The following is an 18,961-nucleotide window of genomic DNA, read 5'->3' on the forward strand; positions in this document are numbered from 1 at the left end:
CACACACACACACGTACACACACACGTACACACACACACACACACACACTGGTGCTTGGAATAAACAGAAAAGTGGAAGCCCCAGCACATTAATCACAGATAGACTGGGTGCAATGTGCTCCGCAGCAGCTTTGGTTTCGAGCGGCTTCCTGACCCCGAAGAGTAAACAGTCATACATGCAAAAGATAAAAGCTTCTCCCAGCGGAGACGACTGTTGGGAAACCAGCCCATTAGGAAGTTGAAGACACTGATTAGATTAAAGCGGCCTGAGCCGGCCTGCCGTACTGCTCCGGCTCCAGTCGCTCTCAGCACCGCCGTGACACGCGGCGAGGCCGAGCCGCGGCGATCCGTCAGGATAGAGAGGCGTCTGACTGCGCGCGTGCGCCACCGGACGAGAGGGGACGGCGGAGCGGCGGCGTTTTATCAGCGAGGCATCTCTGCTTTCAACTTCAAGTGCGAAAACAACCCTATAAAGCTCGCGGGGCGGGCTGTATGTTACGGCGTACAAAGACGGGCCGATAGATCTCGCTGTCTACTCTGTCGGCCTTCTCCTTCTGTGTAACAAGAAGAATCCAGTGAAAGATGGAAGATGACCCCTTCACCAGCGCCCCCCCGCCACACACACACACACACACACACTCCACCCCCCATTCCTACTATCTTCCTGCCCCAGCAGCATCTCTTTTAGGTGATGTATGTGTGACCTTCAGTGCTGAATCTACCATTTGCTGCCCGGAGGATATTTAACTGCATCCCATGATTCACGTGACCCCGCCCCTCCTGACCCGGCCGGAGCAGAGGCGCACCGATCCCTGACCGGATAAGGGCCTTCTCCAAATAAGCCCGGACGGGGCGGGGCAGCTCCCTTCCCCACCGCCCCACGTTTATCAATGGCGGGGGTGGAGACTGCGCTCTCTCCTCTATTGAATCTTAAATGTCACTTCTTTGGAGTGGACTATTCCCGCCACGCTGGCATTTATTTCGCTCTGGGAGGAGCCGGGATCTCATCTAAAGGCCTTATTTATTATTAACGTTGCCCTGTTGATATTCTAATAAAATTAACTGGCCTTCCAAACAGCACTTCACGGCCTCTAAGGAGGGAAAGTATTCGTCTGATGGTGTTTACCGCCGTGAATGTTATCCACACGGAATGCAAAGCAGAGTAGCCAGTCTGGTTATTTACACAGACTTGACCCCAAGATGACCCCCCAGGTGCTTTCATTCCTACGCAGCCTTTGTTTATCGTCTTATAAGTACTGTTTAATTAATACCTATTTACCTTTGTGAACCCTCCAAACCTCATTAGATCGCTGGTGGAGTTTGAATAGAAGAGCCTGATTGGATGAGACTGTTGGGAAATGATGTAGCCGCGATGGTCAAGGGTGTGTTGGCGGGGGAGGTCTTACCAGGCCGCCGTCTCCGTCAAGAGGAGGGAGGCCAAGAACGCCGGCGAGCCTTTCATTAAGGCCGCTGTTGTGTCTTCCCGCAACTCCGAGGGCCATTTCCTTTCATCTGACGGGCCGCGTGTGCTGATTATCTTCCAAAAAGGGGAAGCGAAGGAACGAGGAGGAAAAGTCGGCGGAGGGGAGAGGTGGGAACGCCGCGCGAGGCGGTTTGGAGCCGAGTGAAATTAATTACTGTCAAAGTTCAGCCGCGGTTCTGAGCATCCAGCCCGCGCGCGTACATGAAAGGGTGACGTGCATCTTTACCCCGAGACGACGCGCGTCTACGTGTGACAGGTTTGCAGTCTCATTAAGGCCGTTGAGCGCTGCGCCTTAATCTTTCCCGCGTTCCGCAGCACGTCCGCCTCTGACATGGTTCCCCCATTGAGCGCGGGGCCGAGAGGGTTCGCGTCAGTGCACCGCTGCCCACACATCAAACGCGTGCGCGCCAGAGGGGGACTAATTGACCACCGACCAGGAGATCAAGTCGGCAGCCAAAGCCGGCTTGTCAGTTCTGATCCGCGAAGTCTGACCCCTCATCTGATATCTCCGCCATCGCTCCCCTCTACTTGAAGCTGAGTGCAGACCAGCCCACTCCTCTTGTCTCCCTGGACCCCCCTCTGACCAGTGCTGTCCAGATTCTCATTCCCTCTATTTATACACCCAGGCGGAGCATAATGCTGCAGGAGCCCGCCACTAAATATAAATCATCCTCTCCCTCTCTCTCTCTCACTCTGTCATTCTGATTGTCCCTGCACTCTCGCTCATTTGTTCTCTTTATTTCTCCTTCCTACCCCCCTAACCAGTCCCAGTCCTCGTCCCCTCGCTCGCCACCTTACACAAACCCAACTCTAATAAATTGCGGCACTGGTAATTACACATACCCCACCGGTAAAAATTCTTTTGCTTCCATTTACATTTAGATTACCGAATATTTCATTCCGACCAGTCTGTCGTGCGTGCGTGCGAGACCCGGGCGCTATTTGACCAGGCTCACGTGCAGACGCGACGGTTTATGATCAGGCACATATGTGTGCTCTATATATGTACGGGCAGGCGCGCACACCCACCTACAGGAGGGCATATACCACATATACGCATGCAAATGGCATTCACGCTCACGCAAACCCTCAGCAATAAATCTTGATGTTCAGCAGCCCACACAGGCGAAGGCAGGAGGAGCGAAATCCTAATTCTGCAAATCTATTAAGTATGAAGACAGACGCTAACAGCCACACTCAGGAAAGGGGAGGCTAGAGCGGCTCTTTGAGAAATCCAGGACTCTCTGGGCTTGTTTAGAGGTACGGTAAACATTCCACCATGAACGTGTTCACCACGGCCTTGCTGGTCCCTCTCTCCCTATCACACACACACACACACACACACACACACACACACACACGCATAAATCATCTTCGAAAATTTCCCTCCTTCTAGATCGTTCAGATGCAATCTTGCCATGTGTAGAAGACGGCGGCATGAGCCCCAGACCTAACTGTAATATTTCACAGCTTTATATGAATATGAGAGAGGGAAGAGAGCCAAAGGCAGCGACGGGGGAAAACGGATACCGACAAGATTTCTCTTTTTTTTTCACCATCTTTCCTTCTCTCTGTTTTTCCCTCCTTTCTTTCTGTCTACACCCACTCTCCTCTTCGTGGTATTACTGCATCATTTCCAACAGTAATGAGTGCACCAGGAGCAGGAAGATAGCAGGCGAGCAGGAAGATACTTCAGGGAATTGGAGTGTTTAAAATATACACAACAGTTTTCCTCTTGTGGCTAATCAGAGCAAACACCATCCCTCCCACACCCACACACGTGCACACGCACACCTCTGCCTTGCCACAATCTGGAGACGCAGATTCCTGCGGCGTGACACGCTCGCATCCACGTCCGCCGATTTTTGCCTTCAGAACAATGAAAAAAAAAGTAAAATAAGGAAGCAAACGCTGAATGTTTCAGTTAATGTTGAGGACTTTTGAGTGTGTGTGTACGCTTGAACGCATACACTGAATGCTCTGGTGGCTCTCAGTGGGGGCTCCAGGATGCAGAAGATAGACATTACTGCTTAAATGCTTGTCAAAGTAGGTTTTAAGCAGAGCTTTAGCCAGAATACAGAAAAGAGGCAAATCTGATATGGTATATGAGATCAGGGTGACCTGTCGGGTGTGTACATCTCCACCCACGTGACGCATCACACACGGGAGTGTTTAGCTCATGGAACCTGATTTTCTCATGCTGACATCTCTGTCCTGTTACAAACCACACATTAGCCAAACAAAATAACCTCATTTAGGCTTGTGGCTCCGTCTTTCTTCGAGCTTATTCAATTGAATTTGAGATGATCTGGTGATAGATGCACATACTGTCTGGCAGAAAGCAGCCGCGCACCGCGTCTGGAATACATTTCTGATACAAACAGGCCCGTAAGACATCTACAAGTGGAACTCGGAGCTTTACCCAAGCAAACAGAACCCTCCTCATCCCATGTCCTCTTGTGCGACTCATTGCTGAGACAGTCAGTGAAATACTGCACGGTCCTTAAATGTTAAGGGTTGCTGTCCTTCTTTTGCTGCTGGCCATGTTTTTGCCTCTGTCCTCCTACAAATATTTCCATCGCTGTACATCACTCGAGCGGTTCTTGCAGTGGAGAGTGAATCCATGATGGGGGGGGGCGTTCACCTGTCTGCTGATAAAACCAGAGAGGGTCACCACACTAGCTTAAACAAGCATTGTGGTTAGATAGTCCGATAATGGGCCCGCCTACAATGAGTGTCGCACCCCCTCTGTGCTTCATTTGTTCTACTGTAAGGTCCCCCGGGGGGGTCAACTCTCTCATGTTGGAGGGCATGCAGATAAAAACAGCAGCATCACACACTTTCTGAGTCGCGCTGGCTCAAACCCAAACAAGCAGCGTCGCTTTGAACAACAGCACCGAGCCCGGCGTAATGATGCAAGCATGTGCGGTACCAAAGGGCCGTGGTGGGAGGGAGCCTGGCCTCCAGGACCGGACCGAACCCAGTAAGGACTGGATGAAAAAGCTAAGGGAGACAAGGACACGGCTGCGCGCTGGCTCAATCACGTTTGTGTTGACGTGTCTGATGGGTCGAAACGCAGAAAAGGTTGTTTTCATTTGGTCGACACGACGTCCTCACGCTGTTTCTTGCATGAAAGCCAGTGTGAGAAATGTTCTCTCTTCTCTGCAATTAAATAATCTCCAGTCTTTACACCCTGCCATTGATTAGAACATTAAAATCTAACTTGTTTGTAGAAATGGCTTATTTTGAGTGTTTCACTTTATTAAAAAAAACAATGTTATTTGAAATATATTGCTTTGTTTTAGTGCATGGTCTCCGTCAAGATCTGCTGGACTCCTTAAAGAGCTTTTCTCCCTCCGATGGGCTCCATCTCCAGTTCTAAAACAGCTAACTAAACATGGGAGTCATTCAGTCAGACATGTTTGGACCACACAGGGATTCCCAAAAAGGAGGAAGTGTGCGTGTGTGTGTGTGAGTGTGTGTGTGTGTGTGTGTGTGTGTGTGTGTGTGTGTGTGTGTGAGCCTCAGATTCTGCAAAAATGGACCATCATCTGTAGAAAAACTTCCCCTTAAATCTGTTTTCCCTGAGCTAATTTCTGAAATGTTAATTATAGTGTGAATTAACAAATTCCGACAATGTTTCCGTTCCCGTAATGGATCTGTTTCTGTTTCACTACTGCCAAATATCCCCTGAACGCATCACGAACTTCATCTGAAGATTAAAAAAAAACACTTTTATTTCCAGGAGAGATAAACTTCAAGTAGCATCTTGAACTTGATGGGATAATCTCTGTTGCTTGTATAAGAGAGAAAAACACGGGGTACCTCACCGTGTTGTGTCCCTCAGTGTCCTTCTACCTCGTGTTTACCCCGAAAACCCGGAGCTGTCGGTGTTTACGTCGCACAAAAGGGACCCTAATCCCCGGCTGAATATGCATGGAGCTGGGCGCAGGACTGCGGCCCCTTCGCAGGTTTAACACCTTCAGCTCCGCGCTGGCGGAGAGCACCGGGGTTCAGAGCTGCTCCTCGGGGCTGAAATAGAGAGATGCGCGTTATTCCGGGGCTGCACGGCGCGTTACCGGGGAGGATGGCGCTGCTACTGTCACCCGGCACCGCAAAAAGTTCCCCTTCTCCAAGGAACAGACGTATAATCATGGACTTAGAGGAGAGAAAAGGGCTGGTGTGGAGGGGGAAGAGGGCAGGCAGGGGGGAGGGGAGGGAGACATGGAGGGAGTTCAATTCTGAGTTACTCAAGCAAAGCGGTGAACGAAATGATCTCCCAGTCGCAGCCCTGCGCACGGGAAAGAGCTGCAATACAGACGGCAGCAATCAGGGATCCAGGGGGTCCCCGAAGAGCCACACACACACATACAGAGAGAGAGAGAGAAACGGAGAGAGAGAGAGCGCTTCTTCCCTGAGATGCACTCCGGAGCACTTCTGCTCTGAAGCCCGGTAATAACAACACGGAGGACTTCACAGGACGGGCGGTTTTTAAGGAGGCAGAGGACAAGACAGACGGGGTCAAACGCTCCCCCTCTCTTTGCAGTCTGGCTCGCGCCTGATGCAAAGGCGCACCTGCGAGAGAACCCCCGCCGGGGTGCTGTTGCTTCCCTGAGGCTGCTGCTGCTGCTGCGCGGGAGGGAGGGAGGGAAGGGGAGAGAGAGAGAGATGTGAAACGGGACTGGATGGATTCCTCTCCTCCTCCGGTGCTCCACAGGCGCTCATTCACTTATTCACGCGCGGCCACCGACGACAGCATGCCAAGCGCAGCCTCCCGCGGCAGAGCTCGGTCAGAGCACCTCCCGTTTGTCTTCTCTCTGCTCTCTCGCACTCTCATCCCACCGAGCCGGACTCTCATCTGCTTTTCTCTCCCCCCTCCTTTCTTTTGCAGGCTCAGAGTTCACAACAAGGGACAGAAGTGAGACGTCCTCCGGTGCACACGCGCTCCCACCTGCGCAACAGCCGCAGTGGGGTGTGCGACCCGGTCGTCCTGGTCCTGACGGGAAAATAAGACTTTGAAGGGGATCATGGCGGGCCAGAGGGCAGGTGAAGGCTCTGGGATGGCGTGCAGAGCGTGTTATTACCTGGTCATCAGCTCCACGCACCTGAGCAATGGACACTTTCGGCGCGTCAAGGGGGTCTTCAGGGGACCTCTGTGCCCCTCCACGCGCAGCGACTCACCGGTAAGAGGGGTCTATTTTTGATCACTTCGACTGTCCTCGTCCTCTTTGTATTTATCTAAGCGTATGTAAATGTGTGTAACCATGGAGTGATAACAGTGAAGCGGAGTGGGTGATGACTGTCGTCCTTTGAAGGGATGCGTGGAGAGTTTACAAGCCACAAAAGATTTCTACTTTTTCCCTCTTCTGAGGGGGGGGTTGCCCTCACATAAACCTAATCAACTGGCATTAACTTGCAGGAGGAGGCAGGTGAGAGTTGTTGATCACCAGGGGAAAGTGTGCGTGTGAGAGAGGAGAGCGGAGACTTGCTCAGCCTGACGGTGTTAGTTGACCTTTCTGTCTTCTCATTGGTTCTCTCATGTTGTAAACATGGTTTTTGGCATTTTTGCAACCACCTTTCTGTTGAGTGTGTACGTACGGCAGGAAAGTAACGCTAAGCTGTAAATGCAAATGTTCTGGTGATGTTCAGGACTTTGGAGTTAGCGCGCGTGTGTGTGTGTGTGCGTGTGTGTGTGTGTGTGTGTGTGGTACATCCAGGAGGTGCTCCGAGGGTTCAGTCACACATTATTCATGAGCTCCTAATGTGAGACGAGACAAACTGGCAGAGCTGATGACAACTTTGATGAGAACAGAGGAAAAGAGCAGCTGGCATGTGTGTGGAGATGTGTGTGTGAGTGTGCGTGCACGTGTGTGCGTGCGTGATCGCATGCGTGTGTGTGTGTGTGTGTGTGCGTGCTTGTTCTCAAGTCATTACCAGTCTGTCATGTTGGCCCCACACTCCCACGGTGATGGAAATGAGGGAGCGGTGCTGAGTAGATGCTCGGACCAGCGCACAGGTGCACGCACACAGACACACACACACACACACACACACACACATAGACACACACACACACATCCTGATGGACTTCATTTACCTGTGAACGTCCAACTTTGCCCAGAGAAGATGATGATATCGTCCATCACCTCCTCCTCCAAAACACACACACACACACACACACACACACACACACACACACACACACACACACACACACACCTTCCCTGGCTCTAAATTTAATTTACTAACATGACTCATCCGTCTCATGATCAGTTTTGATTCATACATGGTAATTAAACGCTCTCCTTTTCGCCTTTGAAAGAAATGTGATTTTGGACAAAAGGTGTTTTTCTTCCCTAAAATATGGGTTCAATCGAACGATTGTTTTAACCATGTTTACGTTTATACGCACAGTGTGTTTATTTCCGTAGGCGAGCCCGAAGAGGTGAGACCCTCGTCTGAGATGGACGATCCCGTTCTGAGTATTGCGTTTCTGTCAGAGGTTAGCACTGAGCTATGAAACCACTTCCAGCGTCCTGCTTTGGCAGCTGGGTCGATGTCAGAGATCGTTGCCATCCGTCGTTATCTTTGAGCGGCTCATTGACAGTTTAAATCCTCGACACGGGCCACTTTATCTAATAACCCAATAAGCAACAAATTGATAAGCATGGCACTTTCTTCCTGGAGCCGCTAGTTTTGAAGATTGTAAATGGATTCAGGATGTTAACGTGCTCACATTCGCTCTCTTTAGACCCAATATTTGCAGGATTAGCATCTATCACTCCCATGACCCTTATCAGATCGTGTATTTACCTTAATATGAGTTTATATCACTGACTGAAGGGACTGTCGGAAACTCAGTTGCTATAGAACATTATACAGGGTCTCACCTACTGTCGCAATGCTAACTGTTAGCATTCAAAGGTCCGTTTCTATTGTTTGTATTTAAGGGCGGTATTTATTTATATTTATTTATAATGCAAAATGGCTACAAATCAACTCAAATCCTCCTTAAATAACAGTGTAAAAGTTCCTTCCACAGGAACAAAATGTGCTCACCTTGCTTGAACGTCCTTGGCCACAGTTTTCATACAGTTTCAGCAGTTTGCAAGTAATGCTGAGGTGGTGAATGAAACAGCAACAGTCTAGGTTCAAATAATATGATCTCTTCACGCCTCGCTGGGAAGGACATCGTTTACCTCCATGGTCATGTCTTAAATAATGGAAAATCTGCGGTGTTGGAAATTGCTGGCTAAGGGGCTACAGAAGGACCACAAAAAAAGAAGTGCTTGGAGATTTATCCATATTAGTTCAGACACGCCGCGGTTCCACAGTCTGTCGGCAGATTTTGCTCGTGGTCAAGAAGTTCAAAAATGATCTTGTGTCAGTAGAAAGGAAACATCCTTCAGCCAGGAAGGGTTGAGTTATCTGACTGGACTCTTCGGGATATGCTGAGCAGCATCTTTTTCTATACGGTCCAGTTCACTGTAGGCGATAGCGCAACAGGCTACTCTTTGATTTGGCTTAGATCGTGGAAAGTACAAAGGAATTCATCTGGGATTTTTGCCTCCACTTTGACTTCAAGCAAAGCCAAAGAACTCCTGTCCTGTTGCTCTCCGCTCCCACTGCACATCATAGTCCCCATCTTTGCTGTTAACTTTGTGTCGTGGTGCGTTTAAGTCCCCAGTTAAACTATTTTCTTTGGTGAAAAAGCCAAACGCCAGCTCTGCTGTGGCCGGTAGTTTGCACTACTCCTTACCGGAGCGAAAACGGATTTAGACCAAGCACGTCCACGCAGTGATTGCTTTGTAAACGCGAAGCGGAGCGTTTGCAGCGACTTCAGTCACTGCGTTTGCATGATTAATCGTCGACCATACGAAGAAGATTGAGAGTAGAGGACTGGCACAACTCCCAAGACTTTTAGAGTTATAGCTCAGGGTTGCTCGTAGAGGCAACTGGAACTCCTCAATGCTGCCGTTATCATCAGTATTGTTTTGAAAATGCGCCCTGTCGTCGTCACATGCTGCTTTACACGTGTAGGCGTCTGGTTCATTACCGCCACCCACAGGCCTGGCATGTCTACTGCAGCGTATTGCTGATCCGTGAGTACAGAGATTGTTTTCCATATGTGGCCGGCTGAAAACGTTGTTGTGGAAACGGGGCCTTTGGGGGTATTTCACTCATTACACCTTTATCAGAGCAAATTAGTGAAAGGCCTCGCAGACGAGTCTACATTTAGATTTCTTTATGCACAACAGTGATGAGTCATTATTAGAGCTCCTGTTACCACTACTAAGGAAGACGCCTGCTATTTCTTTTGCTGCTTCCTGCCTCCCTCCTATTTCATTCCACTCCGCTCCCTGGTTCCTTTCAAAATTCCCCTCTCTGTAGAGTTCTATACCCTCGCGGTTGTGCATATTTAGTTGCTTATCAGCCCAAGACCACTTTGATGTATATTTCACCGCCACTGCTAAAAGCAGATGAGTCGTCCGCCATACGCCGCGCTGGCAAAGTGAAGCGCAGGCGTGCCGTTGTGCTTGTGTGCCTTCATTTGCACTCTTGCTTTTTCATTGATCCCTCAGGGAGCTGAGCAGTGTTTATGCAAATGAGGCGGCATTTAAACATATGCCCAAAACAATTAACTTGAAATAAGTGTTTAGCTGCACAAAAACACGGCGGCGCTCGGACCCGAGGCGCACGCCTACATGTGTCGCGACTCTTGACCAGCTGGTTTTTTTTCCTTCGTTCCAAGGCTCCCAGGATCCTGGACTTGCTTTCGAAGACCATCGAGCTGATTGTAACGTCTCGGTAGTCACAAAGTCCCACAAACCTTTAAGCAAGCGACGCTTAACTCTGGCAGACTACGCTGAAAAGTGGTTGGCTGGCTGTTTATCCCTGGATCGCCAAAAAAGCCATTTCACAGTCAAAGCCCCTAACGCTGCAGCCGCTCATTTATAAAGCATAAAGTTAATGCTGGCAAACACATGCGCAGGCGTGGCGCGCGCACGCACCCCCGGCTCAGTCATCAGGCCCGAGTGGAGCAGTTTCAGAGCGAGCAGGTGAGTGCTGCTGAATACTAAAGTCTTGTGTGACTGGATCATTCCTGCTGACCGCTGCAAAGTGCTCCCACTGATCACCGCTAATGTCCTCCATTGCAGTTTACACTCAGCGCTCCGGAGAGAGAGAGAGAGAGAGAGAGAGAGAGAGAGAGAGAGAGAGAGAGAGAGAGAGAGAGAGAGAGAGAGAGAGAGAGAGAGAGAGTGCACGTCAGTACATTCAGGAGAAAGGCAGATAATTGGGACAGATGGGTAAGATGGGAAGGAAGATGTGGAAACTAAGACAGTTGGCATTGATTTTAACACCCTCTCAAGCTTCTATATTGACATTTCATTTAGCTAATGAATTCATTAGTGCTTCATAGCTTAATAACCTCTGCTTGATAACCAGGATGGACCCCAATGGGAAATGCATCTCTATGTTTTCTCCACATCCGCTGACTTTCCAAACTTTAACCTTTTGATCCCCTTCCCTGCACCTCCCTGTTTCTTTTTCCGTCACCCGGCAACTCCCCTGGCCTGTTCCTGCTGGGGGCTGCGTGCTGTAACCTGCAAATGAATTCACTGTTAGAGGTGACAAAAGCTGCCACGCTTCCAAGAACAGCAAATCATGCTTACAGTAACGCCGGAGAAAGAGAGCGAGGCAGGCGCGCACGAGCGTCTTCATCTGTGCTTGTGTTAAGGCTGCGCTTACTTTGTGAGACGTGTTCACCTTTGAGGATACAACGTGGTGACGAGCAGCTGGTTCTTTTAAACATGAACTCAACTATTCAAACCCAAAAGGGTTCATGCTTTCGCATGGAGGCTGCCTGCACATGGCCTCCACCGCCCTCCATTTAAACTATAATTTGCTGTCAAACAAGAAGATTCAGCTTCATGAATCAGAAGCTTTATTTATGTGTTTGGGTCGGATGCTAGAGGTAGAACGTGCTCATGTGCCATAAACTGTATGTGTGTCTGAGTTACCGAGCTGACCTGTGTGGGTGCGCACAAGCACATTTGGAGGGTATCGTGTGGGCCGGGAGTGTTTGGTAATAGTTTGCTGCTTCTGTTGATTTTATTATTTTGATTGCAGAGCGAGCAGACATCTTAAAAGCGCAGATTTACGTCATTCAGAAGCGGGAATCAGAGCCCAACCTGGCTGTGGTGACTAACCGCTGCACCACAGCAGATGGCCAGGCCCCATCGTTCCCACGTTACCTTGGGACAGATGTTTGCATGTGTGGTCATTAGTGATCACAGCATCAGCTAATTACCTGGAGACACGCCGCCGCAGCTGGCGCGCGTGCACGCCACTGCGATCGCGGGCCGTTTGATAATTACGGGACATTTGATGGAACATCTGCTACGTCGGCAGACTCCAAACAAAATAAAATCTTAAATTGACAACTCATAAAACCTTCATCGCTCCGAGTCCTCGAGGAAGGGAACGTTTGTAGTGAGACGACAGGTTTGAAAAGCTGCTGTTCCACAGTTATTAGGACGTCATGTCTCGTTGGAAGTCTGATCATCGTGTCTCTTATTCCGCAGGAACCTGTGCGTGGTGTTTCCTTACATTCTTAAAAATCGAAAATAACCATCCGTCATGTTTCTTCATAAAGCCGTTATAATATCTCCTCTTATCCTATTTTTGTATTTTTTTCTATTCTATTTCCTTTTCTAATTTCCAACAGGTCAGCAGTTACGGCTTTTTGAATTGTGGTGATCTACAGAGGTACAATGTAGGAGATGGAAGCAATATGATGGCAGCGATATTGCAGAAAAATCCTTGAAGGTATCAAAGACAGAGAAAAGAAAATGATGTATCGGCCAATATTTTTACGCCTCGGTAGCCTCCGATGTGCCTGCTGTTGGAACACCTTTGTGTTTGGGCGCATGGCATATGAAGAAAAACACTTTCCATCTAATCTACTCAATGTGCAGCCATTGTGTGGGCGTTCTTGGTAAATTTACAGCAGCTGAATTGCCTTAAATGCCCACGTGTAAGTGTCTCCACCCCTGACACACAACCCCGAGTTAAGAGCAGTTCAGAGAAATTAATTATCTCCTCTCTAGAGGTGAGATGATTCAATGAAAGAAAAGCTGTGAACCAGCAGCTCCAAGGAGACACCAAGAGGCGACTGCCAGCAGATAGTGAAGCCCCCCTTCAGCTCCTTCTACAGCTTCTATATTCAAGATTTCGTCCCATTTCACATTCACAAAAGGCCAGTTCATAGTGGTAACGCAGGCTGAAGGAAGCCTGGTTGCCTTTAAAGATCAAAGTGGCCACGGGATTCTAATGCACACCAACATGGACTTTCCACAAAAACACTGACGTACGATCAAATCTTTCACTTTCCACAGCGAGCTCTGCACTGGATGCTCGCGTGCACGGAGCACAGCTGCCTACATCGATAAACAAGCGTCGCTTTGAGTCCCAGCCAGATTTTCTTTTTTTTGGGTGGGGGGGTAGTCATTATTTAAGAGTCGTTATATAACAGTTGTATAAACTGGTCATTTGCATGTTGGAAATGTCATCCCTGCTGTCAAGAAAAAGGAGGGTTTAAAGCTGCATGTGCTGCAGTCTCTCATTAGATTTAGAAGCCTTCAGAATGGCTTTTAATTAAACGAGCCAGCGCTTTTATTAACCACTGAGTTGCTGAATTTCAAGGTGAGGCTTTCATTCCTCTTTTCCCCCGAAGCCTCAGCGCTTTTCTTCCTGACCTCTTGCATTTACCGTGTGACCTTGCGACGACCCTGGGGACAGTAGCATCAGAAAGGTCAATGTTGGGGTCAAGGATTATCCAGATGAAGAGGTCGTTATTGAATTACAGCCTCATCACAGCTTCATCTCTCGAGTGAATATACTGCACGTGCGCATATATTTCACCCTAGAACACACACGGGGGGGAAAAAAAAGAAGCACAAAGCGAGGCCGTAATATTGTAATAACGCCGTCCGTGCTGTCGCGTGCGCTGGCTCCGGTGCGCTCTCATGTTTATGTATCGGAGCGGAGAGGGCGTTCTCGTGGTGCATGGGCGGTCATGCATCAGCAGCGACGCATCGCATTATATCAGACTTACCTCCACCAGCGGCGTGAGCCGCGACGCGAGCCCCGAATAATTCATGCAGTTTGTTTTCACATCGGCTACGATGGAGAGGACATCCCGCTGCAGCGTTCAGGAGCGGCGGCGCTCGGCTTAGCGCTGTGCAGAAATGCCCTGCCCCGGCCGGGCGATGCCAGGATGGCAGCGTCACAGGGGTCTGCGCGCCACGAGGCCTTGGCTGCCTCCTGTGTGGAGGCAGCGTGCCCGCTTTCCTCTGTCTGCTTGTGCATGTGCGTCCAGCGTGATTCTGGTCGTGAGTCCGCTATAGGCCCGTCTTGCCCTTGCTGTGAGGTACAGCATTAGCCTGTGGTTTGGGATTCATCACAGCAGCGAAGTGGAAGACACGGCAGAGGAGAGGAAACCCCTACAAAGATGAGAAGAAACACGTGGGCGGTTTGTGTGAGTGCAGATGTGCCTAACTGCTATGGATATTCATCAATTTACCCAAGATTCTCCACTTTTCCTCTGCCAAAAACCCAGGGGCAACAAGCAAACGCAAGTGTGATATCGGCTTCCCGTTTTTTCTCCCTCTCCCTCACTCACTCCTACCGCTTCAGCGTCCTCTGTTAAAAATGGCTGCGCAGTTTGTGAATTCATTTCACAAAGTCGCATCATCGTAGCAGCCCCAGGTGTGGAGCAGGAACGGTCCAGAGTTAGGCGCCTGGAAAAGACTTATGGCCTGGAAACGTGACGCTTTTCCAGGCACAAGTCAAAATCATCGGTCTGTGCTTGTGTTTACGTTTGATTTGAAAAGAAGCCGCCTGTGATTTATGCAAATGAGTGTCATCGGCCGGGTAGGTGACAGAATTCCCAGGTCTGACGAGTGGCTTAATGATTCATCAGCCTGGCACCGGCAGACATCAATAATGGATGACAGAGTGGGTCATGCAGGATTGCTCACCCCTTGATTAAAGTGCTGAGCGCCTAAACATCTCACATCCTTCTTCTCTCGCCCTTTTCCTGTGTGCAGATGAACACAGAAGCATGTCATTTGCACACAACGTGGCACTCAAGCTCACATGCACCTTTTTAAAAATCTCTTTCTGGAGCCCTCTCACGTACTCAATGAGCATTCATCCGCTCTTCTATTTCTTTGGTCTTAATCCAATCAGTAAAACACAGAGAGAACGGGTGGAGAGAGAAGCAGTGAGGAAACAACGTAGATGGGAAGAAAATGTGGGAGAAAACAAGAGAAAGCACAAATGAACGCTGTATAATTTGTAGAGCAAAGGAACCTTTTTCTCTGGAGATAAGATGGCAACATAAATGTTCCCCCCAACACACAGAGCAGCCAGAGTGGCTCTCTCTCGCTCTCTCTCTCTTTAAGCTGTATGTGGGTGCTGGTGTGACAGGACAAATCTCTGTCTATTAGGAGACATAAACCTCTAAACCCTGAGCTACACGGCCATACATACTAATGCAGCCATTCAGGAGGCTGCAGAGAAGTTGGGAACGATAGTGAGAACACAGAGGGAAAGAAGGAGAGAAGAGATGGAAGAGGCAGGGGGGAATTTTGAAAGCCAAGAGAGTCCTGGCGGGATTTCAATCCCTGGCCGGCACTGGGTCTTAACTGCGACACAATCTCCAAGTACGGCAGAACCAGCTTTCAGAAAGCTGGACTGAAAGAGGAACCAAGTCTGTGTGTGGTGATGCTGATGATGCTGATGAGGATGATGATGCTGATGATGATGATGAGGATGATGATGAGGATGACCATCACAACAGATGTATAAACATTTCTAGCTTAATCCCAACAACTAACCCTAACCCTAACAAAAACTCTGGGTTACCTTTAACATTAAAACCCAGCGTATTGGTACTTCCTGATTAACATATTGTATATGAAAACACACATATTCAGGCAGGCACACACGTAGCTGCCTGTATTTCAGACCCTCAACAGACATGCAGTCACGAATGCCTGTAAGAGAGCAATCGTTGTCCAATTCCTTCACAACGACATCCCATCATTCTCTCCCTAAACCCCTCCCACTCCTCATCTGTCGGCATTTAAGTTGGAGAGGCTTAAGAGTGCGGCATGTAATCTTCGATTGTATTAATCTTCTTCTTTAAAACTGTCTCTTCCAAAACTGATTACTTTTATCTTCTTAACTCGTCTTTCATTCTAATCTGCATCATTACACTCTGACAGATTACAGGCGCGGTTTGATCACGTTTAAAGATAGAGACCCAATTCTCTTTCAGACTTTTAATCCGCCTTTGTCTCTGGCCGTAACAGTGTGCGCCTTCATGTGTGAGATCTTAACTCTACTTTTTATCCATTTAAATATTGTGGAGTTCTACAGGCGCGTTTCCACCGCAGGAACCTCCCCGAAGTGCCATTTACAGGAACTGACCGAGGCCCTGTCAGAATATTTAGAGGTATTTAGATCGGTTCCCTAACAACTGGGGCTTGAGGCCTATTCAGTGTCGATTGGCTAAACCTAGAGCAAGATGTGATGCCAACCCCAGCAGAAGAGAAGCCCAGCAGACACCGTTTCTGCCCTCTTTCACAGCATCTGACACCACGTACATGAACACACAAACCAGAAATCCTGATTTTTCCCCCTTTCTGTGGTCTGAGGTGTGTTAAGAGTGACCGCTTTGAAAATGAGATGTTGCTATGGTTCTTCTTGGTTTTCACACCAATGTATGATCTATTCTATACTGTCCAATGTCTTATCAGCTATCTTCACGTGTGGCTCTCTAACAGATAACAAAGAATCTCTTTAGATTTAGAAAATCTTTACGCGTGTGCCCTGCATTACCTGTCATCTTAAATGCCATTAAGTGCAGCTACGTCGTACAATTCTGTTTTAGAGAGAGAGGAAAGCATCTTATATATTAGCTGTGACATTTAGCGAGTGGTGAGAGATGCCTGACAGGCACCCAGATGAGGCGCACACAAGTGCTTTAATGCATTATAGAGGAAAATGTAGGGGCTGAGAGGAACTCCAATAAAAAACGTGGAGAACTGGAATAATGGGAGGGAGTGAAAGATCAGATCGGCCTTATCTAACCATTCAGAGCTTTTAAGGGGTTTTTTCCACCCTGAGGGTGGAGAAAGAGGAAAGCAAGAGGCACAAGATAAACAGAATTGCTCGCGACACGAGCGTATTAAGATGCAGCACCGGGCATAAAGTTCACGTCTCATCCTTTATACATTGTGTCCTTTGTCTTCCCCTAATTGTCTTATGGTGTTCTGCTTAATGTGCACTGTGAGGGAAGGAAGTAAAACTTCAGCTTTTAGAGTAACAAATGCAAGTCCCTGCAGAGCAAACGCGGGTGAGTGGTTGGATGGTAAAAACACATTAAAGGGACCCAGAAGACGCCGCCGTTTTTTTCAAACGCTCGGGTAGTTTAGGAATTTTGCACACACGCTTTAGTGCATCTGATGCTCCTGCCTTCATCCCACCCAACACAGGCTTAAACAGCTGTTCTGCTGATGTGGAGAAGATGTGTTGAGATGGCTTTTCTTTGGGTTTTCTTTATTTTATGACTAGTTTTTGCCCTGATCTGTGTATGTCTGGTGTGTTTGTGTATGTCTGTGTGTGTGTGTGTGTGCATAATGATGGTTAGGTCATGGGTTTAAGGTGGAGGTAGGAATTGGATTTAGGATAGAGTTAGCAGATCAGTTGGGATGGTTAGGGTAGGGCAGGGTAATGCTGTCATGCTAAAGTCCCCACAACAATAGAAATAATGGGTATGACTGTGTGTTTAGAGCCACAGAATTCAATTTAGACTCTGACTGATCGTTTTGTGGGGACTTGTGACTAATCAGAAACCCATAAGAGTGGCGTGAGTTCACGCTGGGTCTGCAGTATCTCAACAGCATTATCAGCGTCATAAACGTGCATCTGGATGGTTTAAGGGCTGATTTATTGTCCAAAACAAACTCACCCATAATTCCTAAGTTCATTATTTTAGGTTTTAATGTACTTCAGTACTCTGAGTTAAATTAAAACGGCGTGCCTCTCCTGTGGATTCAGACTGAGCTTTTTTTTATTCCTAAAATGTATGTGAGGAAGAAACTAATTCAGCGTGTTCTCGTGGATTGGACTCCTGTTTGGGAACAAAGATGTGATTGATTATGGTGACATTTTGTATATGCGCTCAGATTTGTCATCCCTGAGAATATTAGAACCAGTGTACCGTGCGGCACTGAAAATTGTGCTAAAGTCTGCAGCTTGGATGAGAAAGTTGAATGGAAGGCTGGTTTGCTGTAATGTTTCTGAGCTTATACTGGCATCCCACAAGTAATCAGGAGCTGGAAGCTGCTCCTGTTTGAGAGCTTTAAACAACCCTGTGATTAATTTCTTACAGCTGTTTCCATTTTAAGAAGTGACCTACAACAAGAAGTACTCCGTAGCGTCCAAGGGCACAGGCTAAATTAGCAAATGTAATTGGCCCATTGTTCATCCATTCACTCTGTTTCCTTGTTCCGTTTCTTTTGGTTTGAGGCACAAAAGGAAAACAAGAGAAGTGGAGTGGTGATTCACCTTGTAGAGTCTGGTTGAGGAGACGGCAGCGATCACACAAAATCAGGACGGTTGGAACACAAGGAAGGCAGGAGGCTTCAGATACGAGTTATTCAGAATTCAGAACTTCTTCTCCAGGGTTCGTTCCAGGAAGATGAAGTACGTCTCCCTGACACCGCCGTCCAATTGAGCGTGTCAACCATAATGATCACATCCCCGGTCAACACGCCTGCGTCTTTGCCCCGCGCGCCGTTTCAGAACACCTTAATTGGCTTTTACATGAAGATACATGAAAGTCAGACGACTTCACGTATCACAAACGTGCATGAAACAGATAAATGAGTCAGTAGTGGTCAGTGAGGTGCATGAAAGGCTGCCAGGGGAGATCGGTAACAGCTCATTAAAACTCAGCCGTCCTGTTTGGCCAGCGCGCGCCTGTTGCCGGTTGGCTGCTGTGATCTACAGGTCCTTACAGTAACAAGCAACTTAGCCCTCAGGTCAGTTGTCATTAGCAACAGAAGAATGTCCAGGGATCACACTGCGGCGTCGGCCTCTCGTGGGCTCTGCCAGCCCCTCATCACTCGCGTGCACGTGGACCCGCGCGATGAAACGGCAGATAGCTGTCAGGCCGACCGAGGCAGGAGTCGGCCTGACACAGGGAACATCTCTATTCACAGCAGCATCCGTGAAAGATAGAGCGATAATCATAATAGAGGATGATTAAATTCCTAATTGGGCTTTAGAAAGACTCATAAATTGTTTGTTGAATAGTTTGTGAAAGGCGAAGTGACAATTAGAAGCTCTAAACACCATGAAAAAACAGCAGTTCGTGCACTCTAGATAAAAGAGGAAGTTCAA

The 18,961-nt window shown here is 48.4% G+C and overlaps 1 protein-coding gene across 1 annotated transcript in view; it reads left to right on the top strand.

Annotated features, from left to right (window-relative positions):
- Positions 1–6,135: 6,135 nt before the first annotated feature.
- The window catches only part of LOC130533226 (G patch domain-containing protein 8), a 25,521-nt gene continuing 12,695 nt past the window's right edge, over positions 6,136–18,961 (top strand). Inside the window, exons 1-2 of the mRNA XM_057046491.1 lie at positions 6,136–6,272; positions 6,375–6,666. Coding sequence (XP_056902471.1) covers positions 6,511–6,666 — 156 coding nt within the window. The 5' untranslated portion in view covers positions 6,136–6,272; positions 6,375–6,510. The remainder of the gene's footprint in view (positions 6,273–6,374; positions 6,667–18,961) is intronic.

This window comes from Takifugu flavidus, chromosome 10 (assembly GCF_003711565.1).
Source record: "Takifugu flavidus isolate HTHZ2018 chromosome 10, ASM371156v2, whole genome shotgun sequence".
In the NCBI taxonomy this organism is placed as follows: domain Eukaryota; kingdom Metazoa; phylum Chordata; class Actinopteri; order Tetraodontiformes; family Tetraodontidae; genus Takifugu; species Takifugu flavidus.